The sequence below is a fragment of the Gopherus flavomarginatus genome, chromosome 3, assembly GCF_025201925.1.
Source record: "Gopherus flavomarginatus isolate rGopFla2 chromosome 3, rGopFla2.mat.asm, whole genome shotgun sequence".
NCBI lineage: Eukaryota > Metazoa > Chordata > Testudines > Testudinidae > Gopherus > Gopherus flavomarginatus.
Window position 1 is genome coordinate 168839430 of NC_066619.1, and position 20821 is coordinate 168860250.

The following is a 20821-nucleotide window of genomic DNA, read 5'->3' on the forward strand; positions in this document are numbered from 1 at the left end:
ATTACAGGCCAAATTCTGCACCAACTCAGCCACACCCCATATTTTCTGTGGGTGGTAGTGGAATAATATGGGACAGAATCTTTTAAGGGTAAGTCACTTGGGCCAATAGATTCTACAATTCCATATGTAATGTCAGTGGGACTCAAGGGCATAATTTGGCCCACATATTAAAGCTAAATGTTGCACAGTTTAAGGGAAAATCGTGCCCTCAGATGTTCAGTGAAGTTAATACAGTAAAATGGTCACTCTTAAAGCCAATATTTACCATCATTTCCTGTACTTATTCTAGGAAACAGTGACAATTGCATTGCATATTATGGTAACAGGCTCACCACTAAGGGCTGAAAGCATACAGTTTTATAAAATAAATTAACTTAAAAGGGGAAAAATACTCTTCATGTTGAATGTGAGACTAGTTCAGTCTTCATGGAATACCTCTGGTGGTGAAGCCCGAAAAATCAAGATACAGAATGTCAAATCAGTAGTAAAAAAGAACAAGCCATTATAGCTACATTTAACACTTGTACATTTTATTTAATTAAATCAGCCATTGTACACATTGCAGCTATGTATTGTTAGTGCTGTAGGTTTATTTAACTAATACATGCCCTCATAGATATATTCAATTAGTGTTATCACCATGGGAACAAGATGCTGATTCATTAACTTAAAAATCACTTCTTCTCACAGTATTCAAGTTCTTTGATAACACAGCAAAAAAATCAAAAGGTGAATAACCATTATGTTGTTACACAGAACATCATCTGCACCGCAAATAACACAACAGAAATGCATTTCTTTACAGCCCTGTTCTTGAAGGTCACCCAGTGCTGTCCTTGACAATTAGAAAGCCATGGTGTGTCTTGAAATGTTTCATCCTTGGTTTCTTTTATTTTGGCTACCAACAATTCTTGTTTCCCATCTGACTGCCAAAAAAAAAAAACATTAGTACGGTGCCTTGGGTTGCTTTGCTTGCAGGAAGCCAAATCTCCCAAGATGTTTTCTCTCTAATGAGGAAGTACCATTGTTTGATGGGTGGGTAGTATTTTTTTTAAAATGTTCTGAGCACTGAGTGATTCATTTTTCTACAAGAGTAAAAGGCCAGATACGTTTGAAAAAATATCAACCCAAGGTGGACTTGACTCATTTTCATCTTCTCTGAATATACTTTTTCTTTATCAAATAACTGATTCAAAATGTACATTTATGTGTGTGTGTATATATATTATATATGTTAAAATGCTACCGCGATCCAACCACTAGTAGAATAAAGTATAGGACAAAAAATATTTCAGATTTTTATATTCCCTTCTTTCAAAATAAAAGTGCAGGGATGCTGTTATAATTCTGAGAGGGTCAGTTTAGAAATAGAAATCAAATATTAACAAAATTGAAGGTCTCAAGCATTTTTATGCCCTAGTCAGTGACTCTCTTTTTTTTTTTTAAAGAAAAAGTTAATTGGAAGATAAAAACTGCTCGCTCAGTGCTAAGAGGGTTAACAAGCCTCTGACATGATTACAAGAGGATTTGATTTTTAAATGCCACATGCATGTATCAGATAAGAGGCAACCTTGATAAAACATGGTGAATGAGTCTAAGCTTTTTTTTTTTTTTTTTGTATAGTAGGTAAGTCTTTTTTCTCCCATAGAATTATCTACAGTGCAGTGGCCAGCAGGAAGTACCACCAATAAGACAATGTGGTTTGCTAAAGCAGTGATGAAAACAGAAAACTACTGTAGTTATAGCTGTTTAATACACCCTGCCACCTGTCCAGATCTAAAAGATTTTTATGCCATAGATATAGCTGCTAGCAAGTTGATTACCTAATTGGGTATTATTTGCTTCTTTAAGTGGCTGTCCAAGAATCTTAGTAGTATTGATAGCCACAGTCAGCTGTAATGTCATGGGAACAGTTGTGTTTCAAGGTTATCAGACTGACTCGTAGAGCCTTTTCCTAAGAGATCACTAAACTGGAAGTCCTAAGGATGCAAAAGGTATGCAGTGCTTCCTCCCCAGAGTATCTTATGTTAGCAATATTTGTTGTTACTTGCTGTTCAGCAGTTTCAATAGAACTTGTAATCCACGATGCTAAAAGTAGTCATAATGGGCAGGGTTTTTTCTTTTTTTGAGGTCTTTAAGTCCAAGCACTTTAGCTATGTACAGTTTACATGTTAATAGCCTTTTTTTATGATGCATGTACATAAGAGGCCTGTGGATGAGATTGGAGCTAGTGCAGAAGCAATGGAACAGCAATGTGGCAAAGTTCCCAGTACAGCACAAAGGTGATGACTTAGTGGATAACCCATCCTGAATGAAGGATGCTATCTTTGGTCACAAATTAGCTTACAGGTACAAAAAGAAAAGAAAGGAAAATTGAATTCATTGTAGGTGCCTGAAGAAGAAATGTCAGTGACTTCCAGAGATTACGTAAATTATGAAGTTTATATCTACAGACGAGAGTGAATGCTGCATATTGGATAGGTGGTGGGGGTAGTGAGATGTGGTAGCTTCTCATTTGGCCTCTTGTTTCCAGTCCTCTTTGCAAAAATGTCTAAGAAGTTGCTGGAGGTCATGCTGGAGGTCATCCCGTGCTTCTGGTCTATTCTCCAGCTGTTCCACGAGAACATGTTTTCCATACTGGTCCGTCACCACAGTCCTCTTCTGTGAGCTGGATTTATTCATTGTTGTCCTAAAGATGAGAGAGTAAGTAAATGAATGTGGCATTTTTCCCCCCAAAAGCATTCCTTCTGAAGTGTTAAAATTCCTCCTTTCCTGCAGAATTAATTACATTACATAGCATGGAATTTCTGTAAAAGACATTCTTCCGTCCGGGACTGGTGGAAATTTAAGGCAGCAAGACGGTAAATCATATGAGAAGAACTGTAGTTGACGACCCCAAATACCAAGCTCAGATATTCTAAACGGTGACTAGAAGCTTAAATAGTTGAGAAACCAAAACCAGATTGCCTTTTATAGTTTAATCTTGTATAGTTTTGTGTTGTGAAAAAAACAGTTGTTGGATTTTTTTTCATAAGAATTACATCATGCAATTTTATAACAAATGCCTGGAAAAATATAAGCTCTAATGCACCAGCATGCAACAGCTTTTGAAATCCATGCAGGACTTTCCTACTTAGCTCTGTATGCTGCAGTTAAGCCCGATATCAGTTTTGTTTCTCTTATACACTATCCTCCTCACAACTGTTCCATCTTTCACTGACTACTTCAGACAGGCACTCACTACTAAACAAACAACCTGCCTGCCACAAAAAGATTGTAAAAGACCATTATAATATTTTATCATCTCAGTTGTTGGGATCAGTGAGCAGGTGCTGTTGTAGACCTGATGGTCCCTCTGCCCTTTGTTCCATAAGGAAAAGGAATTTAACTCAGAATGCCGGCATCTTCTAGCCAAGTTAGCTGCTTGCGAGATGTATGTGTATTTATCAGCAGTCTCCAAAAGGACAATGATTTGCCCTAGGCTATATCATGTTCATTAATGTCCCAACCCATTCAAAAGTAAACAAACATTTGGGAGACACTTTTTGCATAAACTGCGTTCATACTTTGCTTCTGTTAAGAGTGGCCACAGAATATTTCCAGAGACAGTGTGCTTTGCAAAGAGGAGAGAGAAATGCATTCATTTACAGTACAAGTAAATCAGCCTACAGGAGCCTGTCAGACTTATTAAGCTGGCATTTGAAGTTCATGCTCCTGTGGTGGTTCTTCCTTCCCCACACCCTCTCTTCAGTATCAGTCTGCTTTTGTGATTGCCTGGTAAATATTTCAGACTTAGTAGTAACGGGACTGGCCCAAACAAGTGACACTATCATCTATTCCTCTAAGCCCAGTCAGCCTACTTCCTCCCTCTCATACACATGTTCTGTGTAATTTTAAGTAACTCCAAACCTTCTTGTTAAACCCTAAGTGGAGTTACTATCACTGGACACACATTTGCTAGCCACTAGATCAGTAATATTTTCATCTGACATTCTTGCCACCCTATGCATGCTGATTGGACTTTGAGGGCCAAATTCACTGCTAGCATTAATAAGCAAAAACATCACTGAAGTCATCTAGTGAAATTAGACCTCTGGATGTAACAGTGAGCATAATGTCTCTAGGGGGATAGGGGAAGTGTCACAGAGCAAGTCAATTCATTATGACTTGTCTTCTCTAAACGTTTGAATATGCTGTACAAAATGCTTTTAAAAACACAATAAATTTTGCTCTTAATACACTTTTCAAAAATATATAATAGAATCTCCAGTTATAGAAAATAATCCTATTTCTCTTAGGTTAATATTGTGACTGATATTCTGCCTTCCCCAATTACAAGAACATTTAAAATAGTCACAAGGAGACTGGTATATATAAAGACTGTCTTATGCAGTAAAAACCTCCATATGATACTTTTTAGAGATGACATCTAGCTGGAAATTCAGAACCAGATACTATAACCCCTCAATTAAAAAAATACTTCTGAACAGCTCATCTCTGTACCTGATTTACATAGTAGAGTAGCAACTCTAATCATACTCAGAAACCAGCTCATTCTTGCTCACTAAAACGTTTAAAAATACTCATCAAACTAAATGGTTAAAAAAGAAGAAATATGGAATCTGAGTTTTCAGATGCAGTGTAAATTAAATTAATTTCAAAATGACTAATTACAATCCGTTATTCCTCATCTCCTGTAAAATCAGCTATATATTGTCAGTCTGATTGCTGATGCCAGTTATCTAAGAGGGGAGTTTTCCAATGCCTGATTTTTTTTTCTTCTTCACTGTACTCTGTATATTAGCTCACATCATTTAGTATGTCAGGTAAGCTTTAGGCCGGGGTCTGTTCAAAAGTGTCTGGATTTGGTCCGTGGTTAACCTACTGACTACCCCTGCTTTAGACACTGCCATCCAAGGTTCCTGCGCTAGACATTTTAATCTCCCATCCACTTTTTTCAGTGTTAGTTTGTTAAAAGTTCACTGCCATGCCAACTCAAACCTTTTAATAATTGATCCATCATCTTTCACGATCTCTTTCTCTACTAAAGTTGGGAGTTGGACTTTCATTTGGTTACGTGTAAAACTCAAAGCCTAAAGTGAAATACATAACACAACCTTAGGTAATTAATTTTACTGCACACTTTAAAACTTCTGCATTAGGTTGTTTTTGTAAGGCTTTGTAAGGGCTATGAGAGGCAGGGCATGACAAACATTGAAGTGCCACATGCCTGTTGACTTTGAGTGGGAGAGAGGGGCCGTTTGTGCCCTTAAAAATCTCTCTAGTTAAAAAATGAAAGTAGTCCATCATTACAGACATATGGCACAGTATTTCCTTTTTAACTTTGAAATGGTATTGGTCAACTCTCAAGTAGGAGTCCTAGCTACAAGGCTAAGGAATATTCTGGGGTGAGGGACTCCCACCATTTCTCCTCCTGCAGCTGTTCCACTCTGAATAAAGAACAGAATAATTAAGACTTACTCATTAGGCGTAGCATCATTCTAAAACACCCACCTAATGCAGGGAGATCACTGGTAATCTCCCCCCTCAGGAAAAAAGGGGAACTTGCACTAGGGGTCTCCCATACTGTGGTTGGTTATAAGGGAGGTAGTATGCCCCGTGCCTGTTTTGTTTCAGGCCCTGCAGAGTGCCACACTGATGGGCGGCTTCCTGCCTAATGTGCTGGCTTTGTGGATTGCAGTTGAAGGTGCATAACTCTCCTTGTCCAATGAACCCTCCGAGGCTCTGTAGACCAGGCCTGAGACTGTAAACAAAGGAAAACTTCCCTCCTTCCTTTTGAAACATCTTGTTCCCCCATTGGTTCCTCTGGTCAGGTGTCCGCTAGGCTGAGTGAACTTCTTAACCCTTTACAGGTAAAAGAGGCATTAACGCTTAACTATCTGTTTATGACAGGCAGGCTCCCTGCCTGCTGCGTCCCTGCAGCCCCTGGGGTGGGGCAGAGGGCTCCGTGCATTGCCCTTGCCTGCAGGGAACCATGCAGTACCTGCAGGCAAGGTCAGCGCATGGAACCCTCTGCCCCCCCAGGCTGTGGTGCTAGCCACTTCTGGGAGTGGCGTGGGGCCAGGGCAGGCAGGGAGCCTGCCTTCGCACTGCTAGCACCCTGAGCATCCTCCCACACCCTGCACTCCCTCCTGCCCCCAGCCCTACGTTCATGGCCCTGCATACAATTTCCGCACCCAGATGTGGCCCTTGGGCCAAAAAGTTTGCTCACCCCTGCTACAGATGGATATCGACAGCTATACCTATCTAGCTGTAGCAACTGGTAGTGGTAGGCAGGTATAGCTTGATATCCATGGTTAGCTATTAGGAATAGGTAACTATAGCCCCATAGCTATCCCCAAGTGGCAGTAGCTATCCCTAGGGGTTGGTAGCTGTTTTCAAGTGTTTAGCAGCAAATTCCTTAACAGGGTGGGCTCAATACTGTCAGGTGTTAGTTTGCTGACTGCAATGGGGATAGATTGTCTGTATATGCTCTGCCACAGTGCCACATTTGAATTTATTTTTCTGTGAATTCCAAATGAAGGCATTTTACCTCTTCAAAGTCTTCTTTGGCTGATGGAAGATCAGTGGCTAAACTAGCATCACCCATGTGCTTCTCCATTCTCTCTCCTTGTACCACTGTGGTCTTTACAACTTTACTGACCTTCCGGCCTTCCACTGGTTCAGCCTGAAATTCTGAGGAACCCATCAGAACACTGGGTTCAGAGAATGTCACCTGGTAAGAAGAAGATATAGATTGCAGACCATACAGAGCATCATTTCAGCCTGGCAAAATCCACATACTATTATTTAATCATTTTCTACTTAGACAGATTAATTAAATATAACAAGTCTCTCTCTCTGAGAGAACTGTGTATGTGTACACACAGAAATACTAAGAAGGGTGACTGCTAGGGACTAGGCTAGGCAGTAATCACCACTAAGTTTTTGTTGGATTGCACGAAGTATTGTTATATCACCTCAGAAGGACATTTTAAAATAATATTAACTCCTCAATATGCTTCAGTTCCATGGCTATAAAGCCAACCCCACCTTCAGAGGAGCTATAGCCCAGTAATTTAAAATTCTCTTTGTTTTCACTTGATAATTCACTTGAAAATAATGTTCCATAATATAAATTGTGCATGGCTCGTTGCTACATGCAAAGATTTTGTTCTATTTCCATCCCAATTTCTGATGTAACATTCTGAACTGACAGTTTGCTGCTGACATCTACAGAAAACTGCTGTTCTTAGAAATACTGATAACTCATGTTAAAGAGCTAATGACAAGAGAATTTTTAAGCAACATGTCCCACACCCAGGAGAGTATAAGAGTGTGGTGTATTGGATCACTCAGGGCATTCATAAAAGGAGACTGAAAATCAATTCATCAATGAATTCATCAATTCATAAGTGAAATGAGTAGGTCTTTTCCAGGATTCTACATTACTGACAGACATCTTTGTTAGCAATCAAGGATTGCAAGGGCATGGAAACATATTTGTCACTACCCACAGTGTGTTTGGTCTGTGGATAAACACAAGAATTCCTTCTCCAGGAAAGCGCTGTATTTACTTTATTTAAAAACAAAATATAGAAAGCATGGATTGATAGAGATTATTTTACAGAAGCTCCACCTATAAAAAGTTAATTTATTGAATTCATTGTGGGCCTCAAGCCAGAAAAAATTAATCCTCATTTATATCACAAGACTGAAAGTCTACCTTTGGTTCTTACTGATTCCCCTTTAAAGTACTTCTTAAAAAACAGTACACTGAAAGCCAAAGATAAACACCTATTCAAGCACTTTCAATTGTAGACTGTGGTGACACAGAATAAGTTGTAGGGGGAGGGATAAGGGAACTGTTATTCTACAGCTCTCTTCCTTCCATGAAAAGGAATCTTAGAAAGTATCACCTCAGACTGTTCAATGTCACTCTTCAGCACAACTCGCTTTACGACTTTGGAATACCCATCTCCTTCTTCAACCATAACAGGTTCTTGTGGTGCTCCGTGCATTAGGACTTCCTCTTTTTCTGAGCCATCTGGTGAAATATGTCGCCTGATAATCTTTCTGGTGACCTAAGGGGATAAACTTACTTTTATCTTGAGTTCACTTCACTATTTAGGTACAGCACTCTTAACAATAAAAACCAGACCTTAAAACTTCTGTACTGTGTGTAGTACGTTCCCATTCAAGGATCTTGAAGCACTCAGCAAACATTAATAAGCTGAGGATGAAATCCTGGCCTCACTGAACTCAACAAGTTTTGCCTTTGGCGCATACACTCTTATCATCTATTTCTAAAGTGCCTATGCTAGTAGTATCTAATTGCTGAAAAATGGTTAACCCCAATCTATCACTCCAAGCATTTTGATTGCCCATTTCTCATGGGGACAGATTCTGACACCCTTATTGACACTGAATAGTATCACGCTACCATTGGTGCTACTCATTGTGAGTAAAAGGTATCAATATCTAGCCCATAGTAATTAATGACACTTAGGTGATGGAAAGGTCTGTACAAAACTAACCACATGATGGTGCTTTCTCCACTAAGACAAGTAAAATTTTTCAAAAGCACCTAAAGTGATTTAAGAGCCTAAGTCCCATTTTCAAAAGTCTTAGATACTTAGGAGCCTAAGTCTCATGGAAACTGAATTGGCTTTATGCTCTTCCATAGAGCTGATTGAACATTTTCCAACAGAACATTTTTCCTTTGGAAAATGAAGATTCATTGACATTTTATTACAATCAGCAATTTTCAGGAAATTACAGAAAACAAACAAACAAACAAAAACCCCTCAACCCCAAAGAAAACAAAGATACAACCAATTAACTATAGCTGTGCTTTTGGAATGACAACAAACTTTGAAGTAGTGGAATTTTCTGCAAAACAGAAATTCTAGTTCCAGCACAGTTGAAATTACTTTTGAAAATGGAACTTCAGCCCCTAAGTACCTTAGGCAGTTTTGAACATTTTACCTAAGGACAGTAAGAGTGCACCAGAGCGTATGACTGACAATACCTTCTTCACCACAATGTGGCCATGTTCATCTGTGTACTGCTCCTCTGTTATCGTTTCCGGTGGTATTTCTGGCATATCATCGGCCTGCATGACAAGAGAACAAAACTGCATTAAGCGATGCCTTAATATAAGTGGATGCTTTAAATAAACACCCTAAAAATGATTAGTTGGTTAAAGTAAGAATTGAAAAAGCAGTCAAGATGCATCAGTGCTGAGTTGTTAAACTCCATAAAACATTCAGCAAATGAATATTAAAAGGCATGCATAGGAAAGTTATACCACAACCAACAGCCAAATAAAAATTAGTTCACCTGGCCATGTGTGGGACTGAAAAAAAGGCAAAACAAAGTCCTTGTTCCCTTACTGAGGCATCTCCACAGTATATGCTATAGCTGACAGTCCCACTATAATTCTCTTCCGCACTAAAATGTATTAGAATAATATTATCGAAGTTATTTAATGGCCATGCATTATTCAGGAGCTTAGCAACTTCATAAGTGGTTGCCTTAGCAGCAGACCTTCTGAGCGTTTCCTACAGATGTAACCAGTGGCACGTGCAGTAGTTCAACACTCAGTACCTGAATAATCACCCGGCGGCGAATGACCCTGGTAGTTACCATTTCTTCTTCATCTGAGCTGGTCTCTAGCTCACCTAATTCCTCTGCTAGCTCCTAGTAGAAGCATGGAAGCATTGCTCTATTTATCATACTGATGTTGTATTTATGACTTTTCCACCATAGTTATAATCTATTCTGAAAGTTTTGATTTTGACTACTATATTTCCTCTTTGAGAAACATATATGTGGATTATGAACAGCATTTCACCATCTTCCTTTCGCTGTCTCTCTTTTTATCTTAATAAAATTCATTGTTTGGTTACAGTGGATGACAAATCTTAGGTGAACATATTTAACCAATTCTAAAAGACGCTTTTACTGGAGGTTGCAATAACCTGGCCAGCAGCTGTGTTGCTATATAAAACTGCTAAATCTAGGACATAAGGTACCATTCATATCAGTACTGAATTCAGATCTTTTTTGTATGATGCATTACAAAACCAATATTATAAGAATGAGTTTCCTATCCTCTGACAGCTGCGCTGCATAGCACAGCACTGCATACATATACCGGGACTAGCGCATTTAGCTAGGGGGAAAACAATCTTTTTAATTCCTAGCACTGCCACCTAGATTTGGGAATGTCAAAAACAACATTTAGTGGCCTGTCTTGAGGTTTTTCTCTCCTGCATAAGAGAGAATTCAAAAGGGAAATGAAGCACTTCTAAATGCAGAGAGAATACAAGTGTATGGTGTACTAGAAGATCTGCTAGGAAATTGTGGCAGTCTCCCATAGTCCTACCAATCATCAAATATATCAGTGCATATGGAAACAATACTATGGTAAAAAAGAAAAGATTAAAGAACAATAGGAATGATGGAAAGCAGATTTTAATTTCCTTTAGTGTTTAGCAAGTATGTTAGAATATTTTAATGATTTATAGGTAAAGACATCCATTTATTAAGAAATCCTTATTTGATCTTGAATAAACCAAGCATAAAGAGAACAAAGGCCTTTTCATGAAGTCAGAAATGTCTCTGATGACAAATGGATCAGTTAAAATTGATATGGACTGGAACTGAAATGCCAAGCTCAGACACTCTACCTAGGGGCATCTGCAATAAACCCAGGAACAACTATGTAGACAAATTGATACATGATATACAACATATGACACCAGAACCTAATGCTCACTAAAAATTCCCACAGAAATGTGTAGGGCTATTAATTCCAAAGACATCCTCACTTGGAAAAAGCTCCAGGCCACTTATACACATTGTTCATCATTCCTTTTACTTGTGGCACCCATATGTTACTTCCTCATTCTGTAACCTAATTGGCACAGCATTCTTTTTTTCTCCTCCATAGTCTTTAATGGGGGAATAGGTGTAGTAGGCAAGACCGTCACTGACACCTTCACTCAACACCCCAGAAGTTAACATAGTTGCAGGAGCTGAAAACGAGGGCAGAATTTGGCTCACTGAGCCAGATGCTGGTGTAGCTCCATTGACTAACTGGCATCAAGCAAATCTATACCAGCTGTTCTGGCCCTGTGTGTTCAGTTTTTTCAAATTGCAAAAATGGAATTCAGTACAGGGTGCACCAAAATGGTCTGGAACTAATTAATTTTGCACCTCAAGTTAGCTATACACCCATCCAAGTGTGCTCTAACTTGCTTTTGGGATGCCTTTTGACACATTGGTAATGCATTTAGTAGTGCTGGATGTACTACTCCAAGCCGAATAAGCATAGCGCCAAATCTTTGAATTGTTGATGACGCGTACCTTTTTAGGATGTTCAGAAAAGGTTTGGTAAATCTGATCTTATGAACACTCACTATTTTTTTTCCAATGCAAGACTGTCTTTGAGGAGAGCCAGGAAAGCTATTCCTTCTTCTCTCGGTATAGTGGCAGGGGAGATCTGGAACCCACTTTCCCTTATGCCAAGCCCTCTTACTGCTACCCTACTTAATGCTATCTTGACTCTGAGACTTCCCAGCCCTAGCTGGATGTGAAAATGCAAAATACATTATCAGCTTAAGACGACAAATCCAAAACTGTATTTCCGTCCTTTAACTTTACTGATGAGATCTGTCCTCTGCTCCATTATCATTCTTTTCTCCTTCTCCTCTGATTTTGATGGCTTTCTCACCTCTAACCTTCTTGTCTCAATGCCTCCAATCTCTACTAACAGCTCTCCTCCCACCCTCACCATATCCCTCACCCTGTCTCACTCTCATTCTTCCTCATGCTTCTGACAATACATGCTGGGGTGGAGGGGCTCCCTTATCTTAACAAATGAACAAAAACCCACCAATGAGCCATCCACCTCTGATTCCCACCAACTTTCACTTCTCCCCCATACCCCTAACCTCACTGAACATACCACCTACCATCACTGCCCTGAGATTCTCTCCAATCCATCCTAAACCTACTCTCATCTGCATAACAACCTTTTCTTGGTCAAATTTCAGAGCCACTATGGCCCTTTCATCTCTTTACTGCTTTTGACACTGTCAGTCATTATTTCCTTTGGCTTTCATGACTGTCTTCTTTTTTTCAGCTCCCCCCCTATGCAGGGCCTATTTCTGCAACCCTTATTGAGACAGAGTAGTTCTCACTCATGTGAGCAGTCCTATTGACTTCAGTGGCACCACTTGCATAAGTGCTAAACAAGAATAAGTGTTGCAGAATCAGATCATAGTGCTTCAAAACCTCCATATAGATTAATACTTAATCCTTGTAACAACCATCTGAAAGGACCATTTACTCATGGGAAAACTGAGTCAAAACAATTAAGTGACTTTCCCAAGGCTACAGAGGGAGTCACATCAGAGCTGGAGTTAGAACACAGGAGTGCCTATCTCACAGGCCTGCACTCAGACAATGCATCTCATTCTAAAGATCGTATTCAATCCTGATGTCAGTGGGCACAGCTCCTATTGTCCTCAATGCAAGTTGTTCATGCTTACGTCAGCGCTAAATTTGTCACATCATGCTTAAAGATACCTATGAGAGCTGATTTTGTCAGCATCTGCTTAAGACAAAATACAACAAAGATAAAATAACCCAAAGACTCCAGACAAAGGAAATTTGCTCTTTCTTAACAAATATTTTATGACAACGGGGCGGGAGGGAGGTTGGTATTTACCTTTTCAAAAGATTCATCATCATAATGTCTTTCAAACTTTGCTGGCTGTTCATCAGTTGACTCCACTATAACCAGACTAGTTCTCCTTGGGGAAAGTTCTTCTTGGGAGAGCTGGAGGTCCTCAAGTTCTTGTGCAATGGGAGAGTCACCTCGCTCACTGGACGACGGAGTCTGAAGATGTGGCCCTGCATGCTCTTCAGAAGCTGTGGTGAAGCCTTTAGATTTTTCCTTTGCAAAGCCTGCTGATTTTTCAGCCTTTGGTGCTATGGATTCTTCTGTTTCTGGAGTTGTGACACTGTGGATTACAGATTCAAGGAGATAACTACAAAGCATTCTATGATGAACCCCGTAAATATGACATTTGTGCTCTTCTTAAGTGAGGTTACATACTCCGTGAACTAATTTCTTTGCAAAGTTATTTTCACAAGTGAACACTACTGTTGTTTAGTTGCTAGTATAAACAATTTAAAACAAAAGAACTAAAAAGAGTTAACAATAAAACTGAAACCTACACACATGCAAATTGTGCATTCATATGCTTGGGAATAATGATGCCTTCGGAGGTTTAGTTCCGCTGATCACCTAGTGAATATTTATCATGAAACATTATGGAAACAGTTTAAGTCTGCGTCTCCTCCCATTCCCCCCAATTTTACTCCACACATCTATGGGACTCACTCCTGATTTACACTACTGGGAGAGCAGGATCAGGCACTTCATTTGCCGGAATGTTACTTTGAGGTTGACTCTCCTCATTTGCATCCATATGAATCAAGAGCAACTCCATCAGTATCAGTGGAGTTACACAGGGGAGAAAAGGTGAGAGCAGAATCCAACTCTTGGCTTCTAAGATGTTCTGGAGCCAACACCCACAGACAACTTTAATTTGTAACTTTTCTCCTTAAAACTTAATCCTTTCTGGATTTGGAAAAATAAGATTATGAAAATTTACAAAATAAGTCCCAGATTGTAATCTCCCTACTCACCATTGTGAGTAGTTACTTATACAAACAGTCCGAGTGAAGTCAATGGGACTATTTGTATGAGTAAACATTTGCGAGTCTTGGTAAAGGTTACACTATTTGGCTCCAAATGTCTATACTTTAACAAAATATTGTCTCAATATAAATGAAAGATTATTACAGTTAATTCAAAGTAGTTTGTTTTCTTTCAATACCATTTGTAGCATTATAGGATTCCTCTCCCCCTGGCTCTCTTATTTTTTCATACCCTATTTAGGTCAAGTCTGGCCAATCTTTTTTCCAAATTCATGCTGTACATCAAAGGCTGGAATAATTTCTCCCTGGCCATTGCTACATCTATTCAATCTCAATACTATCCTCTTCAAAATATGACGACTGTCACTCAAAACAATATTTAAAATTATCTTAAACAGCACCAAAATAACTTCAACAAATCTATACTTCATACTTAGTATTTTGTATACTGTAAGTATTTGTACTTCAGCATATTGTCTTCTGCAAGTGTTTCCAGTCTACTATCTCTAAGCAAATCCAAGTCCTTTTTTTTGGTCCTTCTCAGCATACGTTAGAGCAGCACTCCCAGCACAGAGCCAGACCAAGATTAAATGAGTGTAAACGTGGGTCAAAGCTACCTTTACACACAACCAACAACCTTAAGCTGTGCTGTGCGCTCCCTCTGGGCCTATAATTTTAAAGTGTATTGTTACTTTAAGCAGTCCTGAAACACCCTTTTTCTTTGACTGAAGTTCACCTTTCACATACAGTTCTTGTTATTCATATAGTTCTGAGTTTAGCAAATAAAGATTATGGTGGAAGAGCAGTTAGTGTTCTGAATTAAAATTCCTGTCTGAAAGTAAAAGATACAATGTGTGAATAACCAATGCCATCCCTCTGCCATTGATCCTTTCTATTAAGGGAATTACTACTATTAGTTTTAACATCTAAAATATAACTCAACTGTATTAATTGCTGCAAAACTGTCATTTAAAAATTGCTGGCACCCCAATCAATAAAACAGCCCTCCAAAATAATTCCACCCATTCATGCCTACATCTTCTTTTCTTTTGTAATTACAGAGACAAAATTATTCCTTATTACTAATAATGAGCCAATCCATCACTGAGTTTTCTCTCCTGACCCCGTTGAGTTTCCTCTCCTGTATAAAGAACTCCACATAGATTTAATCCTGATCTCAAATAATGAGAGATTAACTTAAACCTTGATGCATATCCTTAAAGCTATACAAAATAAATAAAAGTACATTTCTGTTCATCATGTGATCGGTTACGGATTTGACTAGCCATCTTTTGATGCTTACAAGTACTCCTGTTGTGCAGCTGATGAATCTTCTGGCAGATCCCGTGGTTTCCCGGAGAACTCAGCTTGCACTCGCTCTTTGTGTGCTTGTCGCAGGAGCTCTGAAACCGATATGTCTGTCTCAGTCCTGGGAGTGCCCTCCTGAAAGGAAGAGTAACTGACAGAAGTGTCTTCCTCGGAGACAATGGGAGGGTGATCAAACGGCTCACTCTCTTTATAATGCTCCTCTTCCTTCTTGTGTCTTGGACTGTACAGTTCCTCCTGCAGTGCAGAAAATCCTAGGAATGAGTTAAAAAAGAACCACAATTAGAATGCTCCCTGGGAAGTGTGATGATCTTGCCACTGTAAGTCAGAGGTTCAATAGGCAGAAGAAACACATTTTCTCAAAGCCTCAATGTATCATGGGCTTTGGATGGTTTATAAGTGCACAGATTGGGTGGAAAATGAAGAAACTGATTAAGGTAGTTGGAGAAATGTTGGACTTATCACGAGGATTGCCACACAGCTTGCTTACAGTAACCTGCAAAACAAATGAGCTCCCTATCTAAAATAACAGCCATTGAACGAGCTGAAAGCACTCCAGAAATATTAATTCAGACCCACACTAGCCCTTTGAAGTACATCAGGGATATGTAGATTATTGCTTCACTCACAAAGTCCTAAAGTGCTCAGGAACAATGTTTTGAAGACTGAAGAATACTGTAGCCAACTAAAAGTGCAGAAGGAATTTAGGTGAGAAGAATGTAATTACCTGAATTGGAATTTGATCAAGACATTGTAGTTAACATTCTTACTCTCATGAATAGGATCTTTAAATAAGGACCTTATATTCATATTTTATACAAAGCATGGTGAGAGAATACCACTTTGTTTAACATCTTGGTGTTTCTTAAATGTCTTTCCATCTAACGACTGCCATTCTTTATGAAATTCAACGAAATCACAGCACCAAATGCAGTTTATACCATGGACACTTGTATTCAGAGGCCTTCCAAGCTATGAAACCAATATTGTTCTAATATTCTGCATAAAGTATTTTTAAATGTGGGATAAACTTTTCTCTCATTTAAATGGGCACAATCTCATTGATTTCCATGAAATCACCTGTACTGTATAACTGTGAGCAGATTGCGCCAGAGTGTACAATAATTTCTGCAAAGGTTCATTTACTTCCATTATAAGAACTGGTTATGGTAGGTGTTTGATTAAACGTATTATTTCAACTACATTCTTCATTATTAAATTGTCCTGATTTTAAAGTTAGATGCTACTACTACACAAGTACAATGGAAGAGTTAGGTGAGTCTCCTAACTACCCATTTGAGAACGGAATCTGGTGCGCAGATGAGATCACTTTGTCAGTGTGTAGCTTGCTGGAAAAGGTGAACGGTTAACATCAGGAAACATCTACCTTCACTATGATCCAGTCCTATTGTTTGTTCAATTTCTGCATAGGTACGAGCGCCATGGTCCTGCACAGAGTCCATGTGGCTGGTCTCCATTAGATGAACAATATCCATTCGGTTGATTTTTGTTAGACACTGGGTAAGACTTGTATCTGTGATGTTAGAAAGACACCATTTAGTTGAGCTGAGAGGTCTGTCTCACATACACTCCTGGGCCACCAATGCCCCAGATCACAGAAATACGTAAGATATTCAAATAGCATTCTAATACATACAATGCAGATACCTCATATGTGAAAAGAACCCAGGGATAGAATGAAAAAATTGTATTAATGTTATTATAGAAAACCTGATATGTTGGAAAGGTTGCATGCATGAATTATTCTAACATTATCGGTTAGAAAGCTTCCTCAGCTAATGCACATTTTTCTGCTTGGCAGGGTAATGTAGAATTTAAGGCTTAGATGGTCAGAGATATTTAGGGGTCTATCTCCCATTGGAATCAATGGCAGGTGCATAAATACCTTTGCAAATCTAGGCTCTAAAGTACTTACAAAGTGGGATAACTCATTTCTGCCTTTTGTGAGATTTTATGCTTTTACCTTCCCAATGTGCTGTGATAAATAACTTACTTTAACACAAAATCTTGGGCTATGAAAGTACATTCTTTGGTCAGTTGCCTTCGTACTCTTCTAAGCTTTATCTATATTCCCTTTGTGTGACTGTGGGTGAGCACATGTCTAGCCCTGCTAGTCTGGGAAAGTACAGTTCGTGCAACAACTGAAAATTTACCTGTAGCATGTTTCCCATCTCTTTCAAGCCAGTATTTCAAAAGTGCATGGCTCTGGTCCTGCAGTGAATTTGGATTTTCAATTCGGATCTGGTGAATTTGCTCTTCTGTGAAATCCAGTTCTCTTGCTAATTCTGTGAACAAGAGGCCATTTTTTGTAAAGCCTTTCACATTTGTTGTTAGCTTGGGCCCCTTTTGGGGCTGGCAGATGCAGCCACAGAGATTACTTTCCCTGACACCAAACTTCTCTCCATTTTATGTGCCATACCTACAGACATTAGGGTGAGACATTTTTATTTAGAGATCACCAAATCCTCCAGAATCCATCATTCCCAATTTCCATTTAGTGTCTGAAGCTTTTTGAATCTAGTTAAAGAACTGGTTAATTTTAAATGATGACACATTTTGCAGGCACTGAGTCCGGGGCTGGATTAAGGCATAAATGCTAGAGGCCTCTATGGACATGTGATGGTCAGAATCTTAGCATTCTGATTAAAAAAAAACTAATGTTTCTAGGATTTATGGTTTGGGAGAAAAGTTTGAACATGTGAACTGAGAGTAATCAGTATAGCCATGTCTGCTTGTGTTGGCAGATAGCCTCAAATTATAATTCTGAGAGAGGGAACTACACCCAGAATTAGTGGGAGGCTCCTGCCGATACCTCTTCAACATAAGAGAGTGTGTAGCAGAAGAGAGCATGGGTTTGGGCCAACTCATCCAAGCTTATATAACTGAGCAGCTGGGGTAAATACTGGGGAACCCCTGCTGCCTTTCTCTCTGGGAGAGAAGGGGGGATCCCCTGCCACAGCCACTCTGAATGGCAGGGCCATAGCGGGTCCCATGAAGTGATGTACCAAAGGCCCCAGATTGCATAATCTAGCCCTGAGTAAACCCATTTTGTAAATCCATGCCCTTTTGGAATTTTGAAACAAAATGTAACCAGCTGGAATACATATGGAAAAACAAATTTTGCACATGCATTCTGGCTACAAATTAGACTTAGATCTGTGAGTCATGCAGGACTTTTCCTAAAAACAATTTTCTTGTACACTCAAAGGAAAATAGGGAAGAAGAAGAACCTTTGCCACTATCTGTGTGTGTACCACCTCCAGGTTTCAGGCAGGCATTCTGCTCAGCTGCCATCATTAGACTATTCTAACCACTCAGGATTCAGGTTTGTCACTGCTGTGTATGGCTAAAACAAAGTTTGTGATGAAAAAAGGCAAATTAAAGGCAAGATAGTAAGCTGGCCTTACAATACCACGCTGGGATACGAAGTGACTCTCTTCCTCTCTGTGCAGCAGGAGGGCAATGAATGTGCAGAACACGGGGTCTGGTCTACTCTATAAAGTTGCAAGCTCCTACACTCAGATTTATCTCTGGCCAATGTAAGATCCCTATTACGACAATGCAGTAAATGGCACTGAACCATGATCAGGACAGAGAACTATGCACAGCTCATTCTCTTTAAATTTCTCTTGTTGTCAGCTGATTTCCAGCAGCAGAATTACTAATTTCACTCAGTTCCAATTTGGCCTTTCCACCAATGATGTATCTATCTCACCCTGGCGTGGGTTTCTGCAGATAAAATCACTGTTGCAAATATGGCCCCTTTCATCTCCCCAAACTCTGCCATCAGTTCTCAAAAAAAAAAAAAAGGCCTGCTCTCATTTATGGAAGACTTACTTAGCTGTCTGTGGTTGCTCTACAGTCCAGAATTGCCAGTGCACAAACTGCTCTGGCCACACACCCACCTGCCCTGATATGGCCTCAAACCAGAGTCCTGGGGGGATGCAAGGAGGAGTGATATTGTTTTATGTACATTGGTTCTGTGCCATTCTTATGTTGGCCATAGAGTGAGGTGCCATAGAGTCTAGAATCTGGCCCATACTCTTCCTTTTCTTTACTGCAAGGTCGAAATTTCATCAATATCCTGAGAATACTCTAGTTTCTATAAGCTATTGGAGAACTGTCTTTCATTAATAAATAAAGACGACATTTGGCAGAAGCAAGAAAAGCCCAATTCTGAATAAACATACTTCATCTGAAAGAGATTACATGCAGTTTACCTGTCCAGCTGAATCCAAGATGATCAGCAATGTGTGCCAGTCTTTCCTCTGTTCTTCCTTGATCATCCTGTTGATCTAAATAAGGTCAAACAGAACAGCCACAGGTTGTCTAAGAACAAGTCAAGGAGAAGCTACAAAACTGATGTATCTCAAGAAAGGAAAGCATTCTTCTTCTAACTGCTCTGGAGTGCCATAAACTGTGCCTAAGTGTTTAAAAATTGATACCTAATATTAGGCTTTTACAGCCCTATTTAGGTGCCAAAAATGGCCTGATTTTCAAATTGGAGCTTTTGGCTGGACAGCATTTTTGAAAATCAGACTACTAATGTAGATGCAAAAATAGGATGTAAATGTCTACTGTACCCATTTCAGCCAAAAAAGTTATTCTTAGGTTTCTACTTAACAATAAGCCCCCTTATATCTAGAACAAAAGAGGAGAGGGCCAACTGTTACTGGGACAAAAACTGTGTTTTTTCCATGCTCTCTTTAATCAAAAGAGAAGAGAAGTCAAAAATGTACTGCAATTTGTTCATTTTGATCTATTATTATTTTAAAGAAAACGTTATTCAATCACAAGGAATTTCAAATTACAATTTGTATTTGGTATTTAGCAATATATTTTATTGGATTATTTCATTAAAGATTATTACAACTGAATTCAAAGAATAACCCAGGATATTTACAAAGAAAGCCTGGGAAAGACAAGATTCCACTTGTCATTGTTTATATATTTCAGTGATAAAAGCATAAGGACGCATCCCCACATCCAGTTTGAGACCAGTAGAGTTGAAGTTTTGGTTTTCCCATGGATTTCATGAAATTACTATCTCAATAGTTAGTTACAGGAATACAGATGTATGTATGTGTTTATAAGTTTTGGCTATTGGGAGGCTACTCAATGATATTATAAAAAAGTTAACATTTATTCGGGGAAAAAAACGCCACCAATCACTATGCACTATATTAAGTTACTGGTGAAATGTGGAGCATTCTTGAGAAATTGGCTGTCAAAAAACAAAGTTTAATGATTTTTAAAATGTGAAACAGTATTGAGGCCTCAAACTGCAAAAGAAAAAAAATGCACCTATCTCAGTTTCAACAACAGTGCGCGTTTATTTGCCGAAATATTTTATCACTAGTAAAAATACGAGGTCAATCTAGGACCAAGGAAAACCAAAAGTCAAAACTAGCATGGCCTGAAGAATCAGTTGAGTTAAAAGCAAAATAATATCACATTTTTACCAAAGGATTTTCTGCTTATTGTGTTAACACTTTCCATAAGCATTCGCAGTGTGCAATCTTGAGACTGTTTCCCAGAAAAGAAAATATAGACACAATACAATAACAAACACAGCTTACACAAACACACTAACAATCACAGAAAGCTCAAAGAAAATGATGCACAAATCACACACACTCATGCGCGTACACACACACAGACACACAGACACACACACACACACAAAAGAATTATAAAATTCATGACATGCGTAACACTAGGAATCCCAGTGGCTGGC

The 20821-nt window shown here is 39.0% G+C and overlaps 1 protein-coding gene across 25 annotated transcripts in view; it reads right to left on the reverse strand.

The window, feature by feature from the left end:
* Window positions 1–509: 509 nt before the first annotated feature.
* ANK2 (ankyrin 2) overlaps window positions 510–20821 on the reverse strand; it is a 591714-nt gene continuing 571402 nt past the window's right edge. For 14 of the 25 annotated variants that reach the window (XM_050943952.1, XM_050943954.1, XM_050943956.1 and 11 more), the window contains 11 exons: window positions 19305–19379; window positions 17238–17369; window positions 16451–16597; window positions 15041–15317; window positions 12740–13034; window positions 9610–9702; window positions 9032–9115; window positions 7920–8084; window positions 6554–6736; window positions 5002–5093; window positions 510–2689 (listed from right to left, as the gene is read on the reverse strand). In XM_050943952.1, coding sequence (XP_050799909.1) covers window positions 2512–2689; window positions 5002–5093; window positions 6554–6736; window positions 7920–8084; window positions 9032–9115; window positions 9610–9702; window positions 12740–13034; window positions 15041–15317; window positions 16451–16597; window positions 17238–17369; window positions 19305–19379 — 1721 coding nt within the window. In that variant the 3' untranslated portion in view covers window positions 510–2511. The remainder of the gene's footprint in view (window positions 2690–5001; window positions 5094–6553; window positions 6737–7919; window positions 8085–9031; window positions 9116–9609; window positions 9703–12739; window positions 13035–15040; window positions 15318–16450; window positions 16598–17237; window positions 17370–19304; window positions 19380–20821) is intronic. The other 11 variants (XM_050943972.1, XM_050943971.1, XM_050943975.1 and 8 more) reach the window with 1 other exon arrangement.